Here is a 20765-nt window from a genome sequence, read left to right as displayed (position 1 = left end):
TATACAATTCAAATTATGTGTGTGTTACTTTAAAAGAAAATTTAAAAATTATTTAAAAACAAAAGAAAGCACTGTCTTCACATATACGTTTAAAGACATTCACATGCAGAAAAATCATACAGACCACATCACTGTGCAACAAAAGTGGAAAATAACAAAAAAGATAGTGCTCATTCCCCTTGGAAATAAAACCAAAAAAAAATATAAAACACTGTTCTAAATAAACCTTGAATTAAGAAAAAATAAAACTATAGTTATGGGTTATTTAGAAACAAATAACAATGACAGCAGTACATATCAAAATCTAACAGATATGGCCAAAATAGCAATAAGAGGAAAAGTTATAGCCTTTTGTAAATTTGTTTAAAAACAGAAATTTAGAAATGAATGAATAATACAGTAAATCAAAATAAAGTAGAAGAAAAATAATATGTTGGAAAACAAACAAAAGGTAAAGTCTTGGTCAATAAGTCAAAAGCTGTGACAAGACTAATAAAACAGACAAACCTTTGGCAAGTCTGATTAAGATAAACAGATATAGTGGTCAAGATAGTTGACTCTCCAGCAATCATTCCACCTCTAAATGATTAAGCTAAGTAAGTTATGGTAATAATCTCATTTCAGTTTCTAGTGATTGTTTTAAGAATGGGCATGTGACCCAGCCCTGGCCAATAGGATGTGATGGAAAGATTGTTAGAAAAAGGTTTCCTCACTTTTAAGAGACACATAGAAGAGGTAAGTAGTCCCTTTCTTCCCCTAGATATATGGGTATGATGGTTAGAACTGCTGTAATCATCTCGCTGCTAGCCTGAGAGCCATGCCCAGAGAATTGTGAAAAGTGGACCCAGAGTTCTGATGCACTGGAGACACCATGTCTCTGGGCTTTTTGTTATGTGAGATAATACATTTCCTTATTGTTTAAGCCAATTTGAATCATGACTTCCTGTTATTTCCAGCTGACATCACCTAACTGATAAAAGAAAGAATGCCCAAAAGCTAGATATGTGGGGGGAGATGTAAGTACAGACACAAATTATTACAAAAATTAGAAGAAAATACAGGGTACAGCTGCATACCGATAAAAGAGATGATTTCCTAGGAAGTAAAATTTTTCAAAATTGACTCCAAAAGAGATAGAAAAGCCTGATCAGACCAATAATGCAGGAAAAAAAAATTGTCAAAGATCTATCCTAAAAGTGTATCAAGTCCATGTAATATTGTAGGAGAATTCTGTCAAATATAAATTAACTAATATAAGGAGAAGTTGAAGGACCTTCGAAACTACAAGAAACAGGGCAGATTCAGGGATGTAGAAGTTGATCTCACCCGGGCAGTGCCACTGGGACGAATGAACTTCACCTGCTTTCAGTCCTAGTGTCACTCTGCTCAGGATTTAAATTCCAGGGAAACAGCACCTGTTGGCCAGCTCGGAGTGCACGCCCTCCTCTGGAATCAGGGATGAAGTCAGCCCACCTACCCACATGGACTGAGAGGGAGGGTAGAACCATTTTGCCAAAATTAAATTGGGCTCTGTTACTGGAACCAGGGGAAATTCACGCTGGGTAAGGAATAGCAACATAGTCGATCATAATCAGATTGGCAAAAATCAAAAATTAAAAACGTCCAACATTAAGTGTGTTGGGAAATGGGCTCCCTAATATACTGTGGGAGGACATGTAAACTGCTTTGTCAAAGACAATATGAGAGTATCCTCTGAGCCAATGATTTGCCTTCTAGGAATTTATGCTGCAGAAATACACACACAGCCAAAAATATCATCCCAAAATGTTGATCATTGCAGTATTGTGTATAACAATGGAAAATCGGTAACATTTAGAATGTTGGTTAAATAAAATGCAGTATTGTATTTGTACTATGGAATGCTATATAATCATTAAAAAGAAAATACTTCCACAAATATCTCTATAGTACACTGTTAATCAAAATAAAACAACTGCAGAAACATATGTAAAGTATGATTCCATTTATGGACTTTAAAAAACCATACATATGTGTTATATGTATATGAAAAAATCCTGAAATACACATCCAATGTTCAACAGTGGCTACCCATAGAAAGGGAAAGAGGATTCCGGGGGGTGGAGGGGGTGGTGGTGCAGACAAAAAGGAACTTTCATTTTACTCTATATATTTCTGTATTATTTGAGGTTACACGCTTACAATGAACATGAATATTTCCTGATGTATATTTATGAACATGTAAAAATACAATGTGATCCAATTTTTAAAATACATACACCTATTGCTACAGACAGGAATGTGAATTGACATCCTTTAAAAGTTAGTATTGATTATTTCTAGCTTGCGGGTTTATCTTTTTTTCTTATCTGTATTTTAATTTTATAAAGAGAACATTAGTGTTGTAAAATAATTTACATATAAATAAAAGGAAATTAGTTGCTACTATGTAACTTATAAATCAAGGAAAATACAGTGTTACTCTAAACATGGGCAAAAGTATGTGAACAGGAAAATCACAAAGAAGAGATAAGAATGGCTAATACTCTTCAACTCTCTAATTCTAAAGCACATAGTTTTGCATAAAGTAAGCCCTTAATGACCCAGTAATTGCGATTACTATTCCCTGTTATTATAACAATATCTGAGTGTGGGATCTGATTGTGGGGTTATAAAACGTAAGTATCATAGAAAGCTATGGAAACTACCCAACAAAGAAGTCTACTAAATCCTGAATACAAGAATGTCGCACAACGAAGCTGTGTTAAGAGTTCCAGGAAAACAAGGCTTCTCCAAGGGCATCCACCAAACCCCTAAGGAAGCTGTCAGTCATGCTTCTAACCTGCTGGGATGGCTTCTCTGAGAAGGCCACATCCTTCTAGTAACTATGATAGGAGAACAGCAGGGCAAGAAGAGTGAGCCATCTCCACTAAGGACTCATTGGAAGCTCAGCTTCCTGAGAAGCGGTCTTGCAAAACAAAATGATTGTCTCATTGCCGTGGGAGGAAGAGGAAGAAGACATGACAACAAGAATACAAACTCATTGGAAGAAGAGTATTCAGTTTTAAGAAGAAAGACATTCACTCTACACTCCCCATCTTCCCTCTCTCCCACCTCCTACCCATTTCTACCCTCCCAGGGTTTTTACTATTGAGAAAATATAACAAAAATATTGTTGAAAAACAGACCCCAGATCAGTCCACCCTCCAACCAACACAGCCTTCAAAAGGTAAAAGAAATGTTGTTTTTACAGTGTTTTATTATAAAAGTAATACTTGATCTGTAGAGAAAAAGAGAGAAAGAAAAGGAAAAGTACCAATAATTCCATCACCATCACCTTGAAACAATCACTTTTAATATGTTGGCATATGTTAGTCTGTTCCAACATTTCTGAAATCATATATACTTATATAATTTTTCTCATGTAACATGTAACATAAGCATTTCTCAGGTTGCTACAATCTCGTAATAAAAGTAATTTTTATTGGCTGCGTGGATGTGTAACAGAAGAGTCTTCATGGTGAGAAGTGCTAAGGCACGGAGGAATTCAGCACAGTCAGTCATCTGGGATCATACTGTCTACGGCTTTCAGGACAAGGAGCTTCAGGATTCTCGTCGATAACTCTGGAAGAGTCCCGTTCCTTTGGAACTGCAGCGTCCTCTCGTCCTCCCTCAAGGGAATTCAGGCCACAAGACACCAGATCCTGGCCTCTCCGGTTCTCTTCCCCAAATCTCAGGCAAGACAACAGAGACTAAATGTTCTGGTAATCCGGGGGCTCTGTTTCATCCTCTGGAGCTTCCGGGTGCATAAGAAGTGAATAGGTGATTGTATGCTCAGCCTAGAGAAAGCAGAAAAGAGCAATGCGGATCCACAGAGAAGTCTCTGGAACGGAGACAACAGAAGAGGCAGCAGGAGAAAAGGGGCGAAAGGGAGATGGCTGGGATGGCTCACCTCAATTTTGTCGGCCTCTTCAGCACCAGTGACGTTGGCTGTGGACAAAAAGAACAGATGAGCCAGGGCACTGCTGTGGAAGAGGGCCTGCGCACGCTGCTGCTGAGGCTGCACAGCCAAGCCCCAAACCAGACCTGAGGCAAGGACCACCAACCCCAACTCAGACCTGCAGGCCGAGAGCTTTGTTCCCCACCCACCCTCGGCATCCCAGGCACGGCCTCCTCCACTGACCATACTGGCAAAGGGAGGCAGGTATTTGTGCCGCATTCTTTTCAGAGAATTGCTGAGCTTTCCTAGAAGCAAACAAGGCAGCTTCGGGGATCTGAGATAATGGGGAAGAGGCGAGGGGTATTCAGTATCAGAGTAAAGTCAAGTCCAGATTTTTGCCAGCCACAGACTTCGAGGAGAGAAGACTGAGGGCCATTTCCACTTTGGCCGGCTGTGGCACGTCTTTGTTAGAACTTTGAAGAATCTGATACTCCATGACATTAAAAGAAAGAAAGCATGAGAATGAGGGAGGGAGGGCCAGGGAGGGCAAGAAGGAAGCAAGCCAGCAAGCCAGTACTTTCCCTGGTAAATATCTAAAACACACCGAATTCCCTTATGTTTTTGCCAGTAAATTGACTTTGCCAATGTGAAAAGCAGCCTCAGGATCTGCAAAGCGGCATTCCTCGGGAGGTGGGGGAGGGGTCTGAGACAAAGCATCTAGTCTCTTAACTCATCCCCTGGACACAAAGAGTCTCTGTTTGCCATGCTCCAAATTCTGGAACAAATCAGGTTCTGAATTCTCTTTTTCACACTTCAACAATCCCAGCAACCTTGCTCTGCCTTTTGGGGCTGGCTGCATAAGTGACTTGTGAAATATATTTGTGCCAGTATAGACAAACCAAACATCAAAGCAGCTAATCCAATTATGTTTATTAGGCTTTGTTTTCTAGATCTGGTTTGGCCCTGGCTCGAACTCAGGCCCGTATGCCCACTTGGCCCGGCCAAGGGACACAGGGGCCTTGCTCAAAGCGCAGCTGGACGAGTGCCATTTTGCTCATGCTCTCAAATCTGTTGGCTCTGCTCTGAGTCATACTCCAGCCATAGTCCTCGAGGCCTCTTTTTCCTGGCCATTGCTGCCGTCCGGGAGCCCCGAGAGAAAGCTCCAGGTTCCTTGGTGCTCTGGATTTCACTACAGTCGAGAAGTCTCCTGGGACACTCCTGTTCCTTTTACACACTCCCACCTGGCCCAGGGGTTGGATGGTAACTGTCTATCAGACTATCAGACCTGGAAGGGCTTAGAGGGTATCCAGGCCAACCCACTCAATTCCTCAGTGAAGTGACTGAACCCCGTGAGGCGGGAATGACTTGTTAAAGATTCCATTGTACAATGGTGGCAAAGCTAGGATCAGGCCCATAGTCAATAAACCTAGAACCAAGCTTTGCCCACAAAACCCACTAATACCTCTGGTCCCCCAGAACTTTCTCAAGCCAAAATCTCCTCTTAATGTTCTCTGAAAAGCTGAGCCCTATTACCCTTACCTATATCACTCCACAGAGACAGCCTCGCCAACAAATCCAGGGTTTTTCCCTAGGCCTCCTCCCTTCCTCTTAGAATACTACCCCTTTAATCTTATTTGCCTCAGTCACAATTTCTAACCCCTGCCCTGGGCCAGCTCTGCGAAAGCTCCACAGAAAGACCCAAATATCTCTGATTTCCTGTTCTGGAAATATCCCCAGCATCAGACACAGCCCTCCCCTCTCTATCTGGGTCAGGTGTTCCTCTTCTCATCTCTGGTGAGGTCCTCTTTAGGCCCAGGAGTTAGTCTCAGCACTGACCAAGCGATTTGAGCCCCTGCCCTCCTCCCACTGCCCCCTCCCTCTCCTGTGCCCCCAGCTGAACTCACACAAGCCACTTCTTGCTGGCTCTAATCCATCTGACAGCCCCAGGTGGGGTGTCACAGAGCCCCCAGAAGGGGAGCTGCACTCACCTGGTTCCTCAGGGAGAGTCTCTCCCATTTCCCTGTGCTCAGGGGCTCCTGAGTGAGCTAGGAGGGGCACATAGGAGGTTAGTAGGATTATGGGGTGAGGCCTCAGTCCTCAGAACCAAGGACCAGGGGCAGGATTGGATTAGAACCAATACAAACCCTTTCCCCACACAGACGTGTCTTCTCCTCCCCCCTCCCCAGCTCTGCTGCCCAGGGACTGACCTCGCCTGTAAGGGGGCTGGTCTAGAGAGATATAAGTCAAGTAGGCTAACCGTGAGGGCTCCTTGGGCTGTCAGAAAGGCCATTTTATTGCATCTTTCTTAGGCTTGCTCTCTTTTAAAAAGCACCTCTTTCTCCCTTGTGGTATCTCTCTCCATATCTCTACATTTTCTTATCATCAGTATCTGCGGTCCTGGCTGTGAACCAATTGCAAAGTGCTTTGTCAGGTATTAGTAGTACTATTTTCTCTTTCTCAATGGCTCCGAGTCTCTTTTTCCCTTTACTTTCTCTGTGTCTGGGTGTCTTTAGTGCTCTCTCTCTCTACCAGGCTAGCTTTTCAGTGTGATGAATTATGACAATTTGCTTATTGGATTTCTATGGCATCCTCCCTTCTCTCTCAGCTCTTTCACATTAGTACTAAAGGGGAGAGAAGCTGCTTTCCAAGAGTTGAAGTTCTTCAGCTGATCAGTCAGTGAACAAATGTTTATTGAGCATCTTGCTGCAGGGCAAGCACTGTGTTCCCTGCTGGGGGGAAACATGAAGAATGAGGAAACGTGGTTACTGCCCTCCTGTGGTCTTGCCAACCCCGCTGGAATACAGCTGAGTTCTTTAATGTGACCTACATGGTCTGCGTAACCGGGTCCCTGCCCATATTTCTGCCCTGCTTCCTCTCTCCTCTTTTTCTGCCTTGCAATTTATGGTTTCAGTCTCATCAGACTGCTTATAGCATCCTCCTTATGCCTCCCTCGACCCCCATCCTAGCCACAACACTGCTCATTTCCATGCCGTGGCCCCCATGCTTGGAACGCTCTTCCAGCCCTCTTTGTCTGGCTAACCGCTACCCTCGAACATCACCTCTTCCGTAATGATAACAGCTAGTACTTATGTGCTGTTTGCCACATCCTAGGCACTGTTTTAAGAACTTCAGCCTCATTCATCCTCATAATGACTCTACGAGGTAGGTTTTATTAGTGTTCTCATTTTCCAGATGAAGAAACTGAGGCACAGAGAAGTTGAGTAACTCACCCAAGATCATATAGCTGGTGAGCTGTGGAGCTGAGATTTGGACTCAGGCCCCACGACATGTGCAACACAACACTGCTTCCCACTGAAAGCTTCTCTAGCTGCCCCAGCCCATGCTGGGTTATGTGGGCTCTTCTTCCCCTCATCAGAGCCTTTGCATTTCTCTCTCATTGCTCTCATCTCCTCTGACTATTGTACCTCCCCACAATACTGTGAACTCCTTGAGGACAGAGGCTGGGCTTTATCTCATTGTCATCCACAGTTTCTAGCACAGTCCTTGGCACATAAGCAAGTTTGTTCAAGCCTGGTTGAATGGATGAATGAATAAATGAATGAATAAAATACAGGGCTCTACCTGAAAGCTAAGGATTTCTCTAGCCCAAAGATGAGGGTTCTGGCAATGTTTAGGGTTAGGACCTTGGCCAAAAAAGGAACTAATAAAAAGAAGGACCAAGAAAAGCCACAAACCTGAAATCTTTTTTTTCCTGAGGCGGAACCAGCCTACTGCGGCACCACCAACGGCCACTGCAACCATCACAGCAACCACAGCCATGACTATCACCGCCAGTGAGGACTCCCTGGACCCTGGGGAAGACAGATCTCAGGAGAGGCAGTACTCTCCCAGTCCCGCCTCCACCCTCCCCGCCCTCCTCCAATGCTGTACCCCAGTGCTTCTCCCCTGGAGTTCTTTTGTGTCTGGGTCACTCACAGGGGCAACACTTACTTCCTTCCCCAACCTTACCTGCACAGGGTTTCTGTGCCTGGACTTGTGCCTCCCCCATACCCAGCTTTCTCCACTACTCTAACAAAGACACACTGTTGAGCGTGTAGGCACAGAGGGCAGGGTTCCTCTTAGCCCTCAGGTAGAGCAGGGAGGGGGACCTGAAGCCTCCCATAGTTGGAGGCAAGACCCCTGGATCCAGCACAGCCTTGAACTGTGCGGGACATACTATGCCTTTGAGAGTGAATGGGTGCAACACGAGAACTGAGAAGAAATGAGGAAAACCTCAGTTCTCAGGAATGTCCAGGAGCTTAGGGAACCCCTGAGCCATTGAGGAAGCTCTGCTCCGCTGCTATCCTTAGTATGGGCCTGCATTTCAAAGTAGCACAACAGCCTTGTCACCTGTCACTTATTACCGGAAGCTGGGGGCTTCAAGCTCTGGCCCCTACTCTTGCCCACTGGCCAATGCTTAGCAAGGCCCTCAAACCTCTCTTCTTTGCTCCAATGCCCCAGTGCTGTGGCATTTCTTAGATCTCCATGTAGGCCTACATGACCTTAGCCCTAATTGTCCATCCCCTTTCTCCCCACCTTCCATCTTGACAGAGGTGTCACCTTGGACAGTGATGTTCACAGGCTGTGACGAGTGCAGCATCTGCCCTATAACTCCTGTGCAGTGGTACGCGCCACTGTGGCTGAGATTTGCCTGTGGAATGGAGTAGCTGAGATTCACATGGGAAAACGTCTTGGATTTTCCATTCTGGAAGAATGTGACCTTGTACAGAGGCTTGCTTCTCCAGCTGTGGCACCTCAGGTGGATGGGCTCCCCCTCTTGGAACACCAGGCGAGGGGTCTGGAGCAGCATCCAGTCTGAAAGACACAAAGGAACCACAGGACCCAGGTGGTCTTGACTGAACTCTGAACCCACACCATCCTTACTGATAGGACATGACATGTCGGGGAAAGAGCTTAAGTTTGGAATCAGACAATCCTGGTCTCTAATTCTGGCTCCATCATTTATGAACTCTCTAATCTTGGGCAAGTAACGTAACTCTTCTGTGCCTCAGTTTCCTCATCTGTGAAAATGGATATAATAATACCATGCATCTACAATAGTTCCTGGCACATAGTAGGTGTACAGGATATGCTTGTCTTCTCTTTCCTCTTCTGGGAGAAGACAGCTGCCATGCTGTCCTGCCCAACAGGCCTCCACAGGAAGGCTAACAAGAGACCCTTGGGTGCAGTCCCTTCCCTGGGGGAGGGAGGGAGGGATCCATTCTGACATGGGAGATGACATGTGAGGGAGACACAGCAGAGACATATGTCTTTGGGGATGGGAGGAAGTCATGGACATTCAACAAATATTTAGCTTATTTGATGAATGTTAGTAAATGTGGAGCTTTGCTTCAGTGGGGTCTTCATCTGAAGGCAGCAGTGTCATGGGTGGATCATTAGCCTGCTGTGTACATTTTTTTCCCCCAATTTTCATCCTTTCACTGAGGCATTAAAAAAAATATTTAGTATTTTTGTTGTAAGGGCATAGAGCCTAAGGCAAGTACTTATACTCCTGACCTCAGCCCCACACACTCCATTTTTCTAAACCTATAGGACAGAGAAGAGTTGGATTTGGAAGGCAAGGTAGAGTAGAAGACAACAGAGAAATCGGAAGGGAGCAGGGGATGCAGACAGAATGACAACAGCCACATACATGCCAGTTGAACACTCTCAGTCCCTGCAGTGAATCAGAATGAGTCCAACCAAGTCTCTACACTGGCTGGTGACCCTGCCACGGAGGCAGGAGAAAATGTTCCATACCAAGGGAGGGAGTGACAACAAGGAGAAAACTCTGAGCCACAGCTACAGTAGGAAAATCTAGAGGGAAGAAGGAGGAGCACCAGATCTTGCCACTTGTGTCACTACCTCTCCCATTGAGGAGGCACTCCTACCTTCCACCCATTTTCTTGCCTACCATACTGCATATTCCTCCTCTTGGAGAACTGAGACCCTGGCTAGACACTCCACTCGAGAACAAGGCTGAGCAATCCTGGTTCTCTAGACTGCCTCTTTTATAAAGATTGGGTTAGGGTAGGTGGGAATGCTGAGAATTGTAAAAATTTTTTAAAATAAAGTAGAACCCAGAGAAAATGTCAAAGATGCTGCCATGTAGCACCAGCAGCCAATTCTTGCACTTCTCTTCCCTGTCTGGATAGTCCCCTTTGCAGAAGATTTACATCATTGGAACAGTTCTTTCTTCCCTGCAAAGTCTCTGCTGGCGCCAGGTTATAACCTGGATAGGGAGGAATGTCTGCCTTAGGCTGGTTTGTGCAAGAGGGCCACCCTAGGTTTCCTTGAGGACATTTATCTTGGTGCAGATCTTGAGGGCAGGGCCCAGCTTCATGTTCACGGCACTTATGAGATGTTTTTCTTTAAGTAATAAAAGGGCCTTTCCATCAATCTCATGGGAACAGAACTCCTCTGCAATCTCCTGGAAGCCTTGTAGAGAAGCAAAAACTCATATACCTGCTCTACACTCCAATAGCTAGGATTACTGGACAGGAACACAGGGTTGATGTCATGTAATTTTGGTGTAGGCAGAGATGTATGGAGGTTCCCCAGGTCACAGTCTCCATGACCAGCTCTCACCGATAAAGGCCCAGGAGACATTTGAGAGAGTGCTTCATCATAACTGGAATTCTCTGAACCTCGGCTAGAACCCTCTTGACCCCAATGGTGTTTGCCCTAGGTCTTGGCACGGGCAATGTCAGAGGAACTGCAGTGGGGTCCATGCTGTGAACACGAGCATAGTTGGCTTCTAAAACTCTCATTGTTTTCCCTTTCAGCCAGAAGTGGCTGAAAACTAGTTATACCTCTTAGAGGTACAGCTCACATTATACCTCTTGGAGCAACTCATGGAGCAGAAGCTGTTGGAGCCACGGAACTGCTCTGCAGGGGCATACTTCCCACAGTGCTTGCAATTCAGGAGATTCGTCTTCTTGTCTACTTGGCAGATGGGCTGTCCCCTCCCAAAGGGCCACCTGGCTGACTCTCGTTCAGCCCTATCAAAAGGCCAGTCTATAGTGACTTCTCAGACTCTTCCAGCAATGAAGAACAACCCACCAGGAAAGGTTCTGCTCCTTCCTAGACATCAAAGCCTTCAAAGATATGGGTGAAAATCTGAGGCTTCACAATGGCCTGTGGGGGTTTTGAGTCACTCATTTGTCTGGACACCAAGGTTAGTGTAGGAGGTGATGCTGGTGGGCAGGGGCCACCGCTGCCAGTTCACTGCTTGGGGTATTAGCATTCCCACTGGTTACCGGTTCAGATTTCTTTCCAAAACTGCTCTTCTCCATGGCCTTGGGGCTTTCTGCTACTGGAGATGCCTTGGCAGGAAGCATTGAATCGTCTCCCTTCTCCTCAGACTCAGCCTTATATTTAACAGCCAATGTCTGGATTTGCCTGCATGTGCACAAACTGCATGTAGAAGGACCTGGGCTCCGGTGGCTGAGAGACAGTGAGAGTTGTGGCTGCAGCAGCTGCTGCTGCACCAATTGGAGGTGCATAGCTGTGTGGAGCACTGGGATTGACAGTGCTAGAGCTGTTTCCAGTGGTGGATGGCAATCTGCTGCTGGATCACCACCTGTTTCTCCTGGGGCTGGATCTGCTGCTGTTGATAAACCAATGAATGGGGCTGGATCTGTGTGTGGGTGGCTGAGCCAATAAGAGACTGGCTGGGAGCAGCTGTAGCTGTCCCTGTCAGGTTCATAACCGTGTCCTGCTGTCCATACCCAACTGCTTCTACCTTCTTGGCTGCTGCACTTTCATCCTCTGTCTAGCTGCCCTGGCTCACAGTCACTATTTGAGGGGCAGCCCAGGGCTCCACAACTCCTATGCCTTTCCTGGGACAGCTCCCACCACCATCCATTCCTGAGTAAGGCAACTGATCCAAACGCCCACATGCCTGGCCACCGCCACCTGGACTCGTGAACCCTGGGATGCTATTCTCACTGCCTCCCTCAGCTTCACTAAGGTTGAGGACTAGCCTAAAGTGCCAGTGGAAGCCTGAGTCACAGCTAGGGCCTGGCTAGAGATGGAGGAGGCTAAAGACAGGAGAATGGCCTTCTGAGTAGATCCTTGGGCTGAGGCCTGTTGGTTCCTCACTGCCAAGTTCTGCACCTGATCTGCATCTGCATAGACTTCAGGAGACTGAGCAGATGGCACCTCCTGCCGGCCTGCAGCTACTGCGCTAATAGGCGTCAGGGTGAGTTGGGAGGCTAGAGGCACATTCTGGCTCAGGGTCCAGTTTACCTGCAGTAGGTTTCCCAGCCATGGCCTTAGATACCTCTGGGCTTGCGACTGGTCGAGAGGGCAAGGAGAAGTTGGTCCCCAGTAGCACAGATTGGGTTAAAGCAGTAATGCTGGGAAAGCTCACACTCTGGGATCAGCTGATGAGCTGAGTGGCTGATGTGGTGGCCAGATGGACTGAGGCATGGGTGGTAGTAGTCTGCTACTGAGTAGTGCTGGTGTCTGGGGAGCTGGGCTGCTGACTGGCAGCAATTGTGGCCTGCTGGACAGCAGCCAGCTATGCAACTGGGCATTGCAGAGCTGCTGCTGGAGCGTGACCTCATAGAGAGCCTACTGGGCTCCCGCAGCAGTGCCTGCAGAGCCTTCTCTGCTTGCTGTTCATAGAGTGACGTTTGCGCTATCTGGGGCTGAGAGCTGCCTCCTGAGCTGGAACTCCCATTGGTGGAGTTGGAGGTCTGTTGGCTCTCAGTCTCCATAGTAGTAGCCCAGGGTCTGCAAGACTGGTGCTCTGGCTCAAGACCCTGCACCCAAGTTCAGGGTCTGACTGCACCCAAGTCCTCCAGGGGAGCATCTGCCTCATAAGCTGGGTCCCCAGTTGCCAGGCTTGGCAGCTGAGTGGGGTCTCATTCCATCTCAATGGCAGCATTCCCTGACCTTCTCCCCTTCCTGGAGGGGCAGGGTCACTGAGGTCAAGGCTCTACCAGGCCTCCAGGGCTTCCGTCTGGGTCTGTCACTTCCTGCTGGGCTGAGGGAGCAAAGGCGGCAAGCCCAGGGCTGTGGGCCCCCCTGGCCTGCTATGTACTTTTGAGGAAAATTTGGAAATCAGGTGAGAGAAGGGGACTAAGTGAAGAGTAACAATGACAATATTCATCATAAATCACATTGTAGCTTTTCTTTATGGAGAACCTACTTTTTGCCAGGGGCTCTGTAAAATCATTGATCTGTTTAGCAAACATTTATTAAGCCCTGCCCCGTGTCAGGGGCTGGAAATGCAAAGACAGTCAAAACATAACTTTCACCTCAAGTTGCATAGAGGGTAGGAGGGCAGGGAAACGCTGATTTTCACCAGAATCTGATGAGGGAGGCATTAGTATACCCATTGATCAGATGAGGAAACTGAGACTCAGGGTAAATGAATTCATCATGTTTATATGGCTCATAATTTCCAGGGCTAGGATTCAGGTGTGGGTCTCCCTGTGCTTTTTGACTGCCATAAAAATGGAAGGATTTTTATGAAGTTGGGATTTCCTTCTGCTTCTCTCAACCCCGGCTGCTTGTCTTTGGCCTTTTAACCTTCTTGCTCAATCAGGACTGAGGCCAAACAGCCTAACATGATCTGAGGAATCTCTTAGGAACTTCCACCCCGACCACACACACCAAGCAAAGGGGGTTGGTGAAAAGGGAAATGAGTGAGGAAAAACTACTTCAAACAACTCACAGCGATGCTGCTCAATAAACAGGCCACCCGTTCCCTAAAAACTTCTGCCATGTCAGCAGATTTCATCTCTCCTTGTCCTCCCAGACCCTCCTCCACTGACCGGAAATCACATCCAGATGCACAGGGTCACTGAGGCTCGTCTGGCCCGTCTGGCACCTGTAGTCTCCACTGTCATTGTGTTTGGCCTTAAAGCTGTAGCTGGTCTGGACCTGGGTCGGGATGGGGCTCCCATTATGGAACCACTGAGTGGGGTTGTCCTCAGGGGTATGGGCCCCCTGGCACTTCAGAGTCACAGAATCCTCCCGGAGCACGTTGATCCATGGGGGCTCAAGGCTCACCACAGCCTTCGGGAGAGTTTCTGAGGGGCAGAGAGAGGAGGCAGCATAAGGAAAGGGGACACCAAGAGTCTAAGCAGGCCCCAAATCTCAGACAGTGAAAAACTGTGGTCCTGCTGGGGACGTCAAGAGTGGAACCCGGCCCCAAACTGTTCTGCAACTGGAGGCAATTCCTCTTACTCATACATCCCACCACAGGGGTCTAACAGATCCCAGATCCTCTCAGAGAACTTGACTGCTCCTCAGAAGGAGAGGGCAAAAGGTAAAAGACAGGGAGAGGGGCCAAGGTAAACACTCTAGAAATATATGTATACCTCACCGAAGGATATCTAACCAGTTTCTTCTCTCTCTCTATTTATCTCTCTCTGTCTCTCACACACACATGCGTGCACACACACACACACACACATCCTCTTGGGACTCACTTTCCTCCCCTCCAAACTGAGGCATCTGGACACTAGAGGATAAATTCTTTCCAGAGCTGGATGAAGACAAGTGGGGGCATCTGGTGGAGGTACCAGGCATAAGAGTCAGACATCAAGTTTCAGATCTGACCTGATGTCATTCTTTATCCCTTAGAAAGGAGGCCAGGATGGATTATCCTCACACCCCCCACAGAGGAGTCCCTGTGGCTTCAGAAGGATAAAGAAAGTGGGAGAAAGGCTGGAGGGCCAGTCTAGGGAGCCCTGGGTTCAGTGCCCCAGGGAGAGCCCTGGCCCCGACCAGTCCTGGGAGGTAGGGAGCTTAGTGGTATAGAGAAGGAAGTGCCCAGCAGAGCTCACACCACCAAGCTGCAACCGGGGCTATCTTCTCCTATTTCTGTTCAGGGGAACAGGCCCTGAAGCCCTCAGATACCGGCAAAGTAGAGGATTGATCAACACATGGGGACAACCTAAGCAGCGTATGTGATTTCGCGTGCAGCTGGCTTAAAATTGCCTGGGCTCTTGATTTTATTTGGAGAGGAAGGCAATTGAGAGACAGCACAGAGCGACATTCTGTGACAATGTCTGTGACATTTCACTATAACAGAACCAGAAGAGGTGAAGCACCTCTGCATCATGGCTGCCCCTCCCCTGACTCCCTGGGAGGAGGAGAAGGAGGAAGGAGAGAGGGAGAGGGGACAGGGCATCTTCTGGGAGCAATTATTCTTTCCTGGCTCTACCTCAGCATTGGGTTACTTGTGCATTCAGAGCAGTCCAGATAGGGTACTGGGAGTAAAAGAAGATGGTAGCTGGGGGAGGGAGAAGATGTGGGTAGAGCGCTTACCAGTTGTTCCAGCAACCGGAGCTGTAAGAGAGAAAGCAAAGATCAGCCAGGAAAGATTCGATGATTCATCGTTATAAATAATCACCTCCCTGCAAAGCTCTTTAACTCCCTTGCCCTTATCTGCATCAAATTCACCTGTATTGTCCATATCTTTACTTGTTTAGCTGTGTGTTCCTGAAATTACCACAAAGGCAGAAAGAAAGGTGTCGGTAAATTTAAGGTCACCATATTCAAAAGGAACACTGCCCCGCTACTAGTCCTGAGAGGTAGGGAGGTTACTCAGCTGCCATTCTGCCCCTTTTCTCTAGTAAATTTGCTCTGCTACTGTTGGTGGTGAAACTCATCCTTTCCTCACTCCCCAAACTTTCCCATCCTTTGCCTCCAGTCCCCTCTCACTTAAAGCTGATGCCTTCCTTCACACTTCACAGAGAAAACAAAAGCTGTTAGACGGGAGATCTCACATCTTCTCCAACTGAATCTTCTACCTCTCCGCATCTCCACCCATCTTCCTTTCTTGTTTTTCCCTGGGGAAAGTCTCTCTCCTCCCATCCATCGTCAGTCTCTGTCCTGGTAGCCCCCAGGTTGTGATAGGGAATTCAGAACACATTCCTTATCATCCTTCTGAGGACTTCCCTCTCTCTGTAATTCCCTTTCTCTTCTGCATCACCAACTTCTCCTTTTCAACTGGATCTTTTCCACTAACATAAATATATTTCAGGAGCTTTAATTAAAAAAACAAACAAACAAGAAAAACTTTCCCTTAACGCCACCTATAATTCCAGAATTATTTCTCTGCTCCCTTTCGCAGCCTGATTCGTCGAACACTTTTCCTACATACGCTGTCCTCATTTCTTCTCCTCCCATTCACTATTTAATTCTCTGCAATTTGGACTCTGCCCTCACCAGTCCGCTAAAGCTTTTCGTGTCATAATCACCAATGAACCCCGTGTTGTCCAATCAAGTAGACACATTCTATTTCTCTCCCAGTCTTCCCCAAATAAGTATCTATCTTCACTATCTACCCACTTACGCCTGAAACCTGCAAGTCACCTTTTACCCTCCCTGTCTCCCAAGCCTCATCCCTCGGTAGATCTTGTTATTCTGTTTCCAACTCAGGTCTTGAATCCATCAACTTCTCTCCACCTCCATGGCGCCCACTTTAGTTTAGGTCACCCACCACATGCTTTCTCCAATCTCCTTACTTGTCTCCTCACTTCTTTTGTCTTCCCTACAATCCATTTTCCGCAGAGAAGCTAGAGTTCTTTTTAAAAAATCAAATCAGATAATGTCACTCCCCTGCTAACAAGCCTTCAATGGCTTTCCCTTGCTCTTAAAATAAAATGTAAATAGTTTACAAGGCCCCACCTGACATGGCCCCTGCTCACCTCTCCAGCCTCATCTCAAAATCCTCTTCCCCTACTCACTGAGCTCCAGTAACACCAGCCGTCTTTAAATTCTTCAAACTTGGGGCTTTTGGGTACACCGATCCTCTACTCTAAACATGCTTCCTTTGTATTTTCAAATGGCTAAATTCTTACCATGCTTAAACTCTCAGTGTAAATGTCACCTCCTCAGAAGTCTTTCCATATCATCCTGCTTAAGTAGGCTGCTCTCACTTCTCCCCAACAACTATTCTTATCAGAGGATCCTGTTTACATCTTCATAGCGCTTTCCAATTTATATTTATGCCACTTTGTTTGTTTATTTAATGTTATATCCCTCCATAGAATGTAAGCTCAACGAGGGCAGTAGCCAAACTAATTTTACTGCCAATGCTCTGGAAATCATTCATTGAATGCATCTAGGTGGGAGATAAAAGAGCCCAAAATTGTGTTGACAACAGGAAGTGAAGAAGAGGACAATAGACATGAGCGAAACTTAAGAGGCAGAACTTCGAGAACTTGGCATGTGATATGATGTGGGGTGGTAAAAGAGGGTGACTAGGAAAAGGGTTGGCTGTGCTCAGACAAATACAAATGTTAGAAGAAGAAGAACAGTTAAAAGGGGAAGATCATAAGTTGGATTCTGAACATGTTTTTTATTCTGAGCTGGCAAATCAATTTGGAGGTGTCCAACCAGCAGGTGGAAATATGAAATTGTACTTGACACCAGCCAGAGAGATAGATTTGAGAGTTATTGACATAGAAGCGGTAGCTAAAACCCTCAGTGTGCAAGATTGACAAGGGAGACAGTGCAGGAGAAGAGCGGATAAAGAAGTAGTGACTAAAAGGAGGAGAAGGAAAAGAAGAAACAAGGAAGAGATGAGAAAAGGAGAGAAGTCACCAGTTATTTATTCCACATTCAGAAAACAGTAGCAAATACTAAATATGGTCACAACCAATGCAGTCATTTTCAGAGAGAGAAAAACCTTGTGCTTTAAGCCAGGAAGGCTGTCTGTCTTGGTCACTGATAAACCCCCAAGTCCTAGAACTTGTGTCTGCACGTAGCATTCACTTAGTGCTTAAACAAGGCAGTTTGTGGAATCTGTGAAAGCAGAAAGTGCAGTGCACACATCGCCCGGCTGTAGAGGAAGACCCACTTAGGATGCAATGGGGAACATGGTTAGGAGGGTAGAACTGGAGCTTTATTCAGTAGGCATTGGAGCAACACTGAAGGCGTTTATGAAGAGCAATGACTCAGCCACAGCTGTATTGAAGATGTCACTGCCTCAGTGTGCAGCATGAATTCAGGGAAGAGGAGACAGGAGCAGTTAAGACCAGGTCAGAGGGTGCTGTAAAAATGGAGTCTTGGAGTGATGAAGACCTAAATATGGGGGCCCGAATAAGAATGGAAAAGATCGAGTCGATCCTTTGTGACTTAGCAAAAAGATACATGGAAGAAAACACCGAATCTCTCCCAGGAGTCTTGCCCAGGTGACTGGCACATTGGTGGCACTATTAGCAGAGACAGGGAAGCATATCACCTCTCTAGGCCTGAGCTTCCTGACATGAAAAATGAAGTAGTTGAGTGCTCATTTTACATGCTGTTCTGCTTCAATCCATTTCATCCTGCTCATAGGGGAATACTCTCTCTTCCTCACCTCCACCTCCTGTCCCAGTAGCATCCAGCATTGAGGGCCTAGGGCTCCCAGAACCGACCAGATTGTACCACCAGTCATAGCACATAACATGGGAGAGTGGCTACATGCCTTCCTTTGGGGCCATCATTTGTGAATGTGAGGGTGGAAACTCCAGGAACTGAGCTGGAGAACACAGTCCTGGCAGTAGGGCTCCCCTCATCTGCCTCCCCTAGACTCTTCCTCCCACCCAGCACCATCTGTCCCTGGCCCCTGGCCCAGGCTAAGATCATGGTCAGAAAAATAGCCCTCCATCTTGGCTTAAGACCCTGGCTTTCTCCCTGATCAGAGCTACAACTTGTCCCCATGCTTGTGCAGTGCAAGGAGGCATACGTGACTTCTCTGGTCCCACAATTTGTAATTCCAGAATTGCCCAGGTTGTTTATCCTCTGAGCCCCTGTTGCCTAGATAACCCAGACCCGCTTGTGCTTCCCCCCAGGGGAATCTCCTTATACATAAACAGAATAGGCTTCTTCTGCATGAAGTGGTTTCAGTGACACAGAGAATGGCTTCTGCCTCCCCCACAAATGTGTCTTATAGCTTCCTCTCCACTGCTTGTCTAAGACAGCATTAGCCCTCCCAACTAAGATTTGGTCCTTGTGAAACACAAATTTCTAAGGAAGGGAAACATCCTGGCCACTCATCAGTCATTCAAGTCTAGGTCATTAGACTTTCTTCAGAGCAGGTTCTGGTGTAGTGGGTGGCAGAGTATCAAGGACCTGGGTGCCCAGTGAGACTGGGTAAAAGACATTTAAAAAAAAAAACAAAACCAAATGCTGCCAATTTCACAATTTCCCAAGGCCAGCAAAGTTGGCAGAGTTTGCTCTTCATTAGCCTGCCTTCACCCTCCTGACTTTCCTCACACACTTCCTATGCCACCCCTCATCCTCACCCAAGCTCAGCTCCAACCAAGTGGCAGCAGCTGAGTTAGGAAAGCTCACCTGCCTCTGTTCCTGCTCCTCTCTCCCTTCTGGGGACTCTGACTTACCCAGGAATAGCAGAGCAGTCCACAGTAGCATGTGGCCCAAAGGATGGCAGAGTGTGCAGTCGGCCCAGCCACTCTCAGCATCAGGGATGGGCAGGAATGAAGGAATCTCCATCCCCTCCTGGAGTAAGCTGGCTCTGCAGCACCCGCGTGTCAGGCACAGGTTTCTCTGGAGGCTTGACAGATCACCCCAGAGGACAAATTCTGGAGTCCAAAAGAGGAAGTGAAAAGAAGTGTTCTTTTATCACAGGCTCCTCCCCTTCCACCCTCTTTCCTTTCAACTGTTCCCTCCCAGAAGATTCAGGGCTTCCCAGAATGAATCTGGCTCAGCCCAACTCCAAATTCACAGAAATCTTAGAAGCTGGGAGACAACTTCCTCCTCTTCCTCTGGAGTCATGGCGGGGCTGGGCCTCTGGAGAAAGAGGGGAATGGTCTCCCCAACTCAGCTCAGAACCCCCTATCTGTCTCTAACTCTTTAGAGAAGGTGAAGGAGGAGACTGTGCAATAGTCTTCTTATACTTCCATGTACTTCTAGTACTTCTTGTACTTATAGCTCCATTTGGGGGCCTGGACCCTGGAATCTGGATTCTTCTTGAAACTGAGCATGGGAGCTTGAGGCCACCCACCATCGTTTGATTTTCTTTACTATAATCCCTGACTCACTTTTGGATTGTGGAACAAGAGCAAAGAGGTGTGTCAGGGTGGCAAGTGGATGATCACACTCATCCTCATTATTCCCTTCCCTCATTCACTCTTTTACTCATTCAACAAATATCTATTGAGCACCAATTTGTGCCCTGGTTCTTTGTCTTTGCCACCCTCGTTCCCATCACTGTTCTTATCACTACGGCATGGTGAAAGAGCATGGATTTGGAGCTGTGTAAGTCCAGGTTTGAATGCCAGGTAGCTTCTCAGAACTTCAGGCTCCTGATCCATAAAAATGAAGATTATCATGCCTACCATTCCAGCAAGATTTCTCAGCCTCAGCACTTTTGAAGTTTTGGGCCAAATAACTCTTGTTGTGAGGAACTGTCGTGTACATTGTAGGATATTTAGCAGCATCTCTAGCCTCTACCCACTAGATATCAGTGGTACCCCCCAGTTGCAAAAATAAAAATGTCTCTAGATATTGGCAAACATTCCCTTGGGGGTAAAATCGCCCCTGGTTAAGAACCGCTACACTCAAGGTTTTTGGGAAAAAAAGCCAATGTTTATGCTAGCAGAGTGCATAGCCAGTGATTACTAATTTCCTTTTCTTGCTTTCTGTCATCATCTTCACCACTACTTGTTCACCCTTCACACCTCTAAAACATGAGATATGCTGGCACCTCTCTTGGGGCCCTCTGCTAGAGCCTCTTTCCCAAATGCCCTCTCAGGAAGCAAGCTGTAATACTCAAGGAAATGACTCTGTGGTCTTCAGAAACCTCAACAGCCCCACCCTCGGGACACATGATTTTACTACCTGCTGCATTCTATCCTGGGCCACCCAATCTACCTCT

The 20765-nt window shown here is 46.8% G+C and overlaps 1 protein-coding gene and 1 pseudogene across 4 annotated transcripts; both read right to left on the bottom strand.

Moving 5' to 3' along the window:
- Window positions 1-3220: 3220 nt before the first annotated feature.
- Window positions 3221-19622, bottom strand: LOC102150150 (low affinity immunoglobulin gamma Fc region receptor II-b). 4 transcript variants are annotated; one of them, XM_005609899.4, is made up of 8 exons: window positions 19270-19484; window positions 15206-15226; window positions 13705-13962; window positions 8456-8734; window positions 7615-7731; window positions 5908-5964; window positions 3932-3969; window positions 3221-3818 (listed from the first exon to the last, which is right to left on the bottom strand). In XM_005609899.4, exons 1-8 carry the CDS (start codon window positions 19379-19381, stop codon window positions 3732-3734), a joined length of 969 nt encoding a protein of 322 aa, XP_005609956.1. In that variant the 5' UTR covers window positions 19382-19484; the 3' UTR covers window positions 3221-3731. The 4 variants fall into 4 exon arrangements, with proteins under 4 accessions (XP_005609956.1, XP_005609957.1, XP_005609959.1 ...); XM_005609900.4 differs by having other exon boundaries at window positions 3313-3818; window positions 8480-8734; window positions 19270-19483; XM_005609902.4 differs by lacking the exon at window positions 5908-5964 and having other exon boundaries at window positions 3313-3818; window positions 8480-8734; window positions 19270-19622.
- LOC102150109 (polyhomeotic-like protein 1 pseudogene) lies at window positions 10053-12775 on the bottom strand (annotated as a pseudogene).
- Window positions 19623-20765: the final 1143 nt, after the last annotated feature.

The sequence above is a fragment of the Equus caballus genome, chromosome 5 (assembly GCF_041296265.1).
Source record: "Equus caballus isolate H_3958 breed thoroughbred chromosome 5, TB-T2T, whole genome shotgun sequence".
In the NCBI taxonomy this organism is placed as follows: Eukaryota; Metazoa; Chordata; class Mammalia; order Perissodactyla; family Equidae; genus Equus; species Equus caballus.
This window is presented reverse-complemented; position numbering and strand designations above follow the sequence as displayed.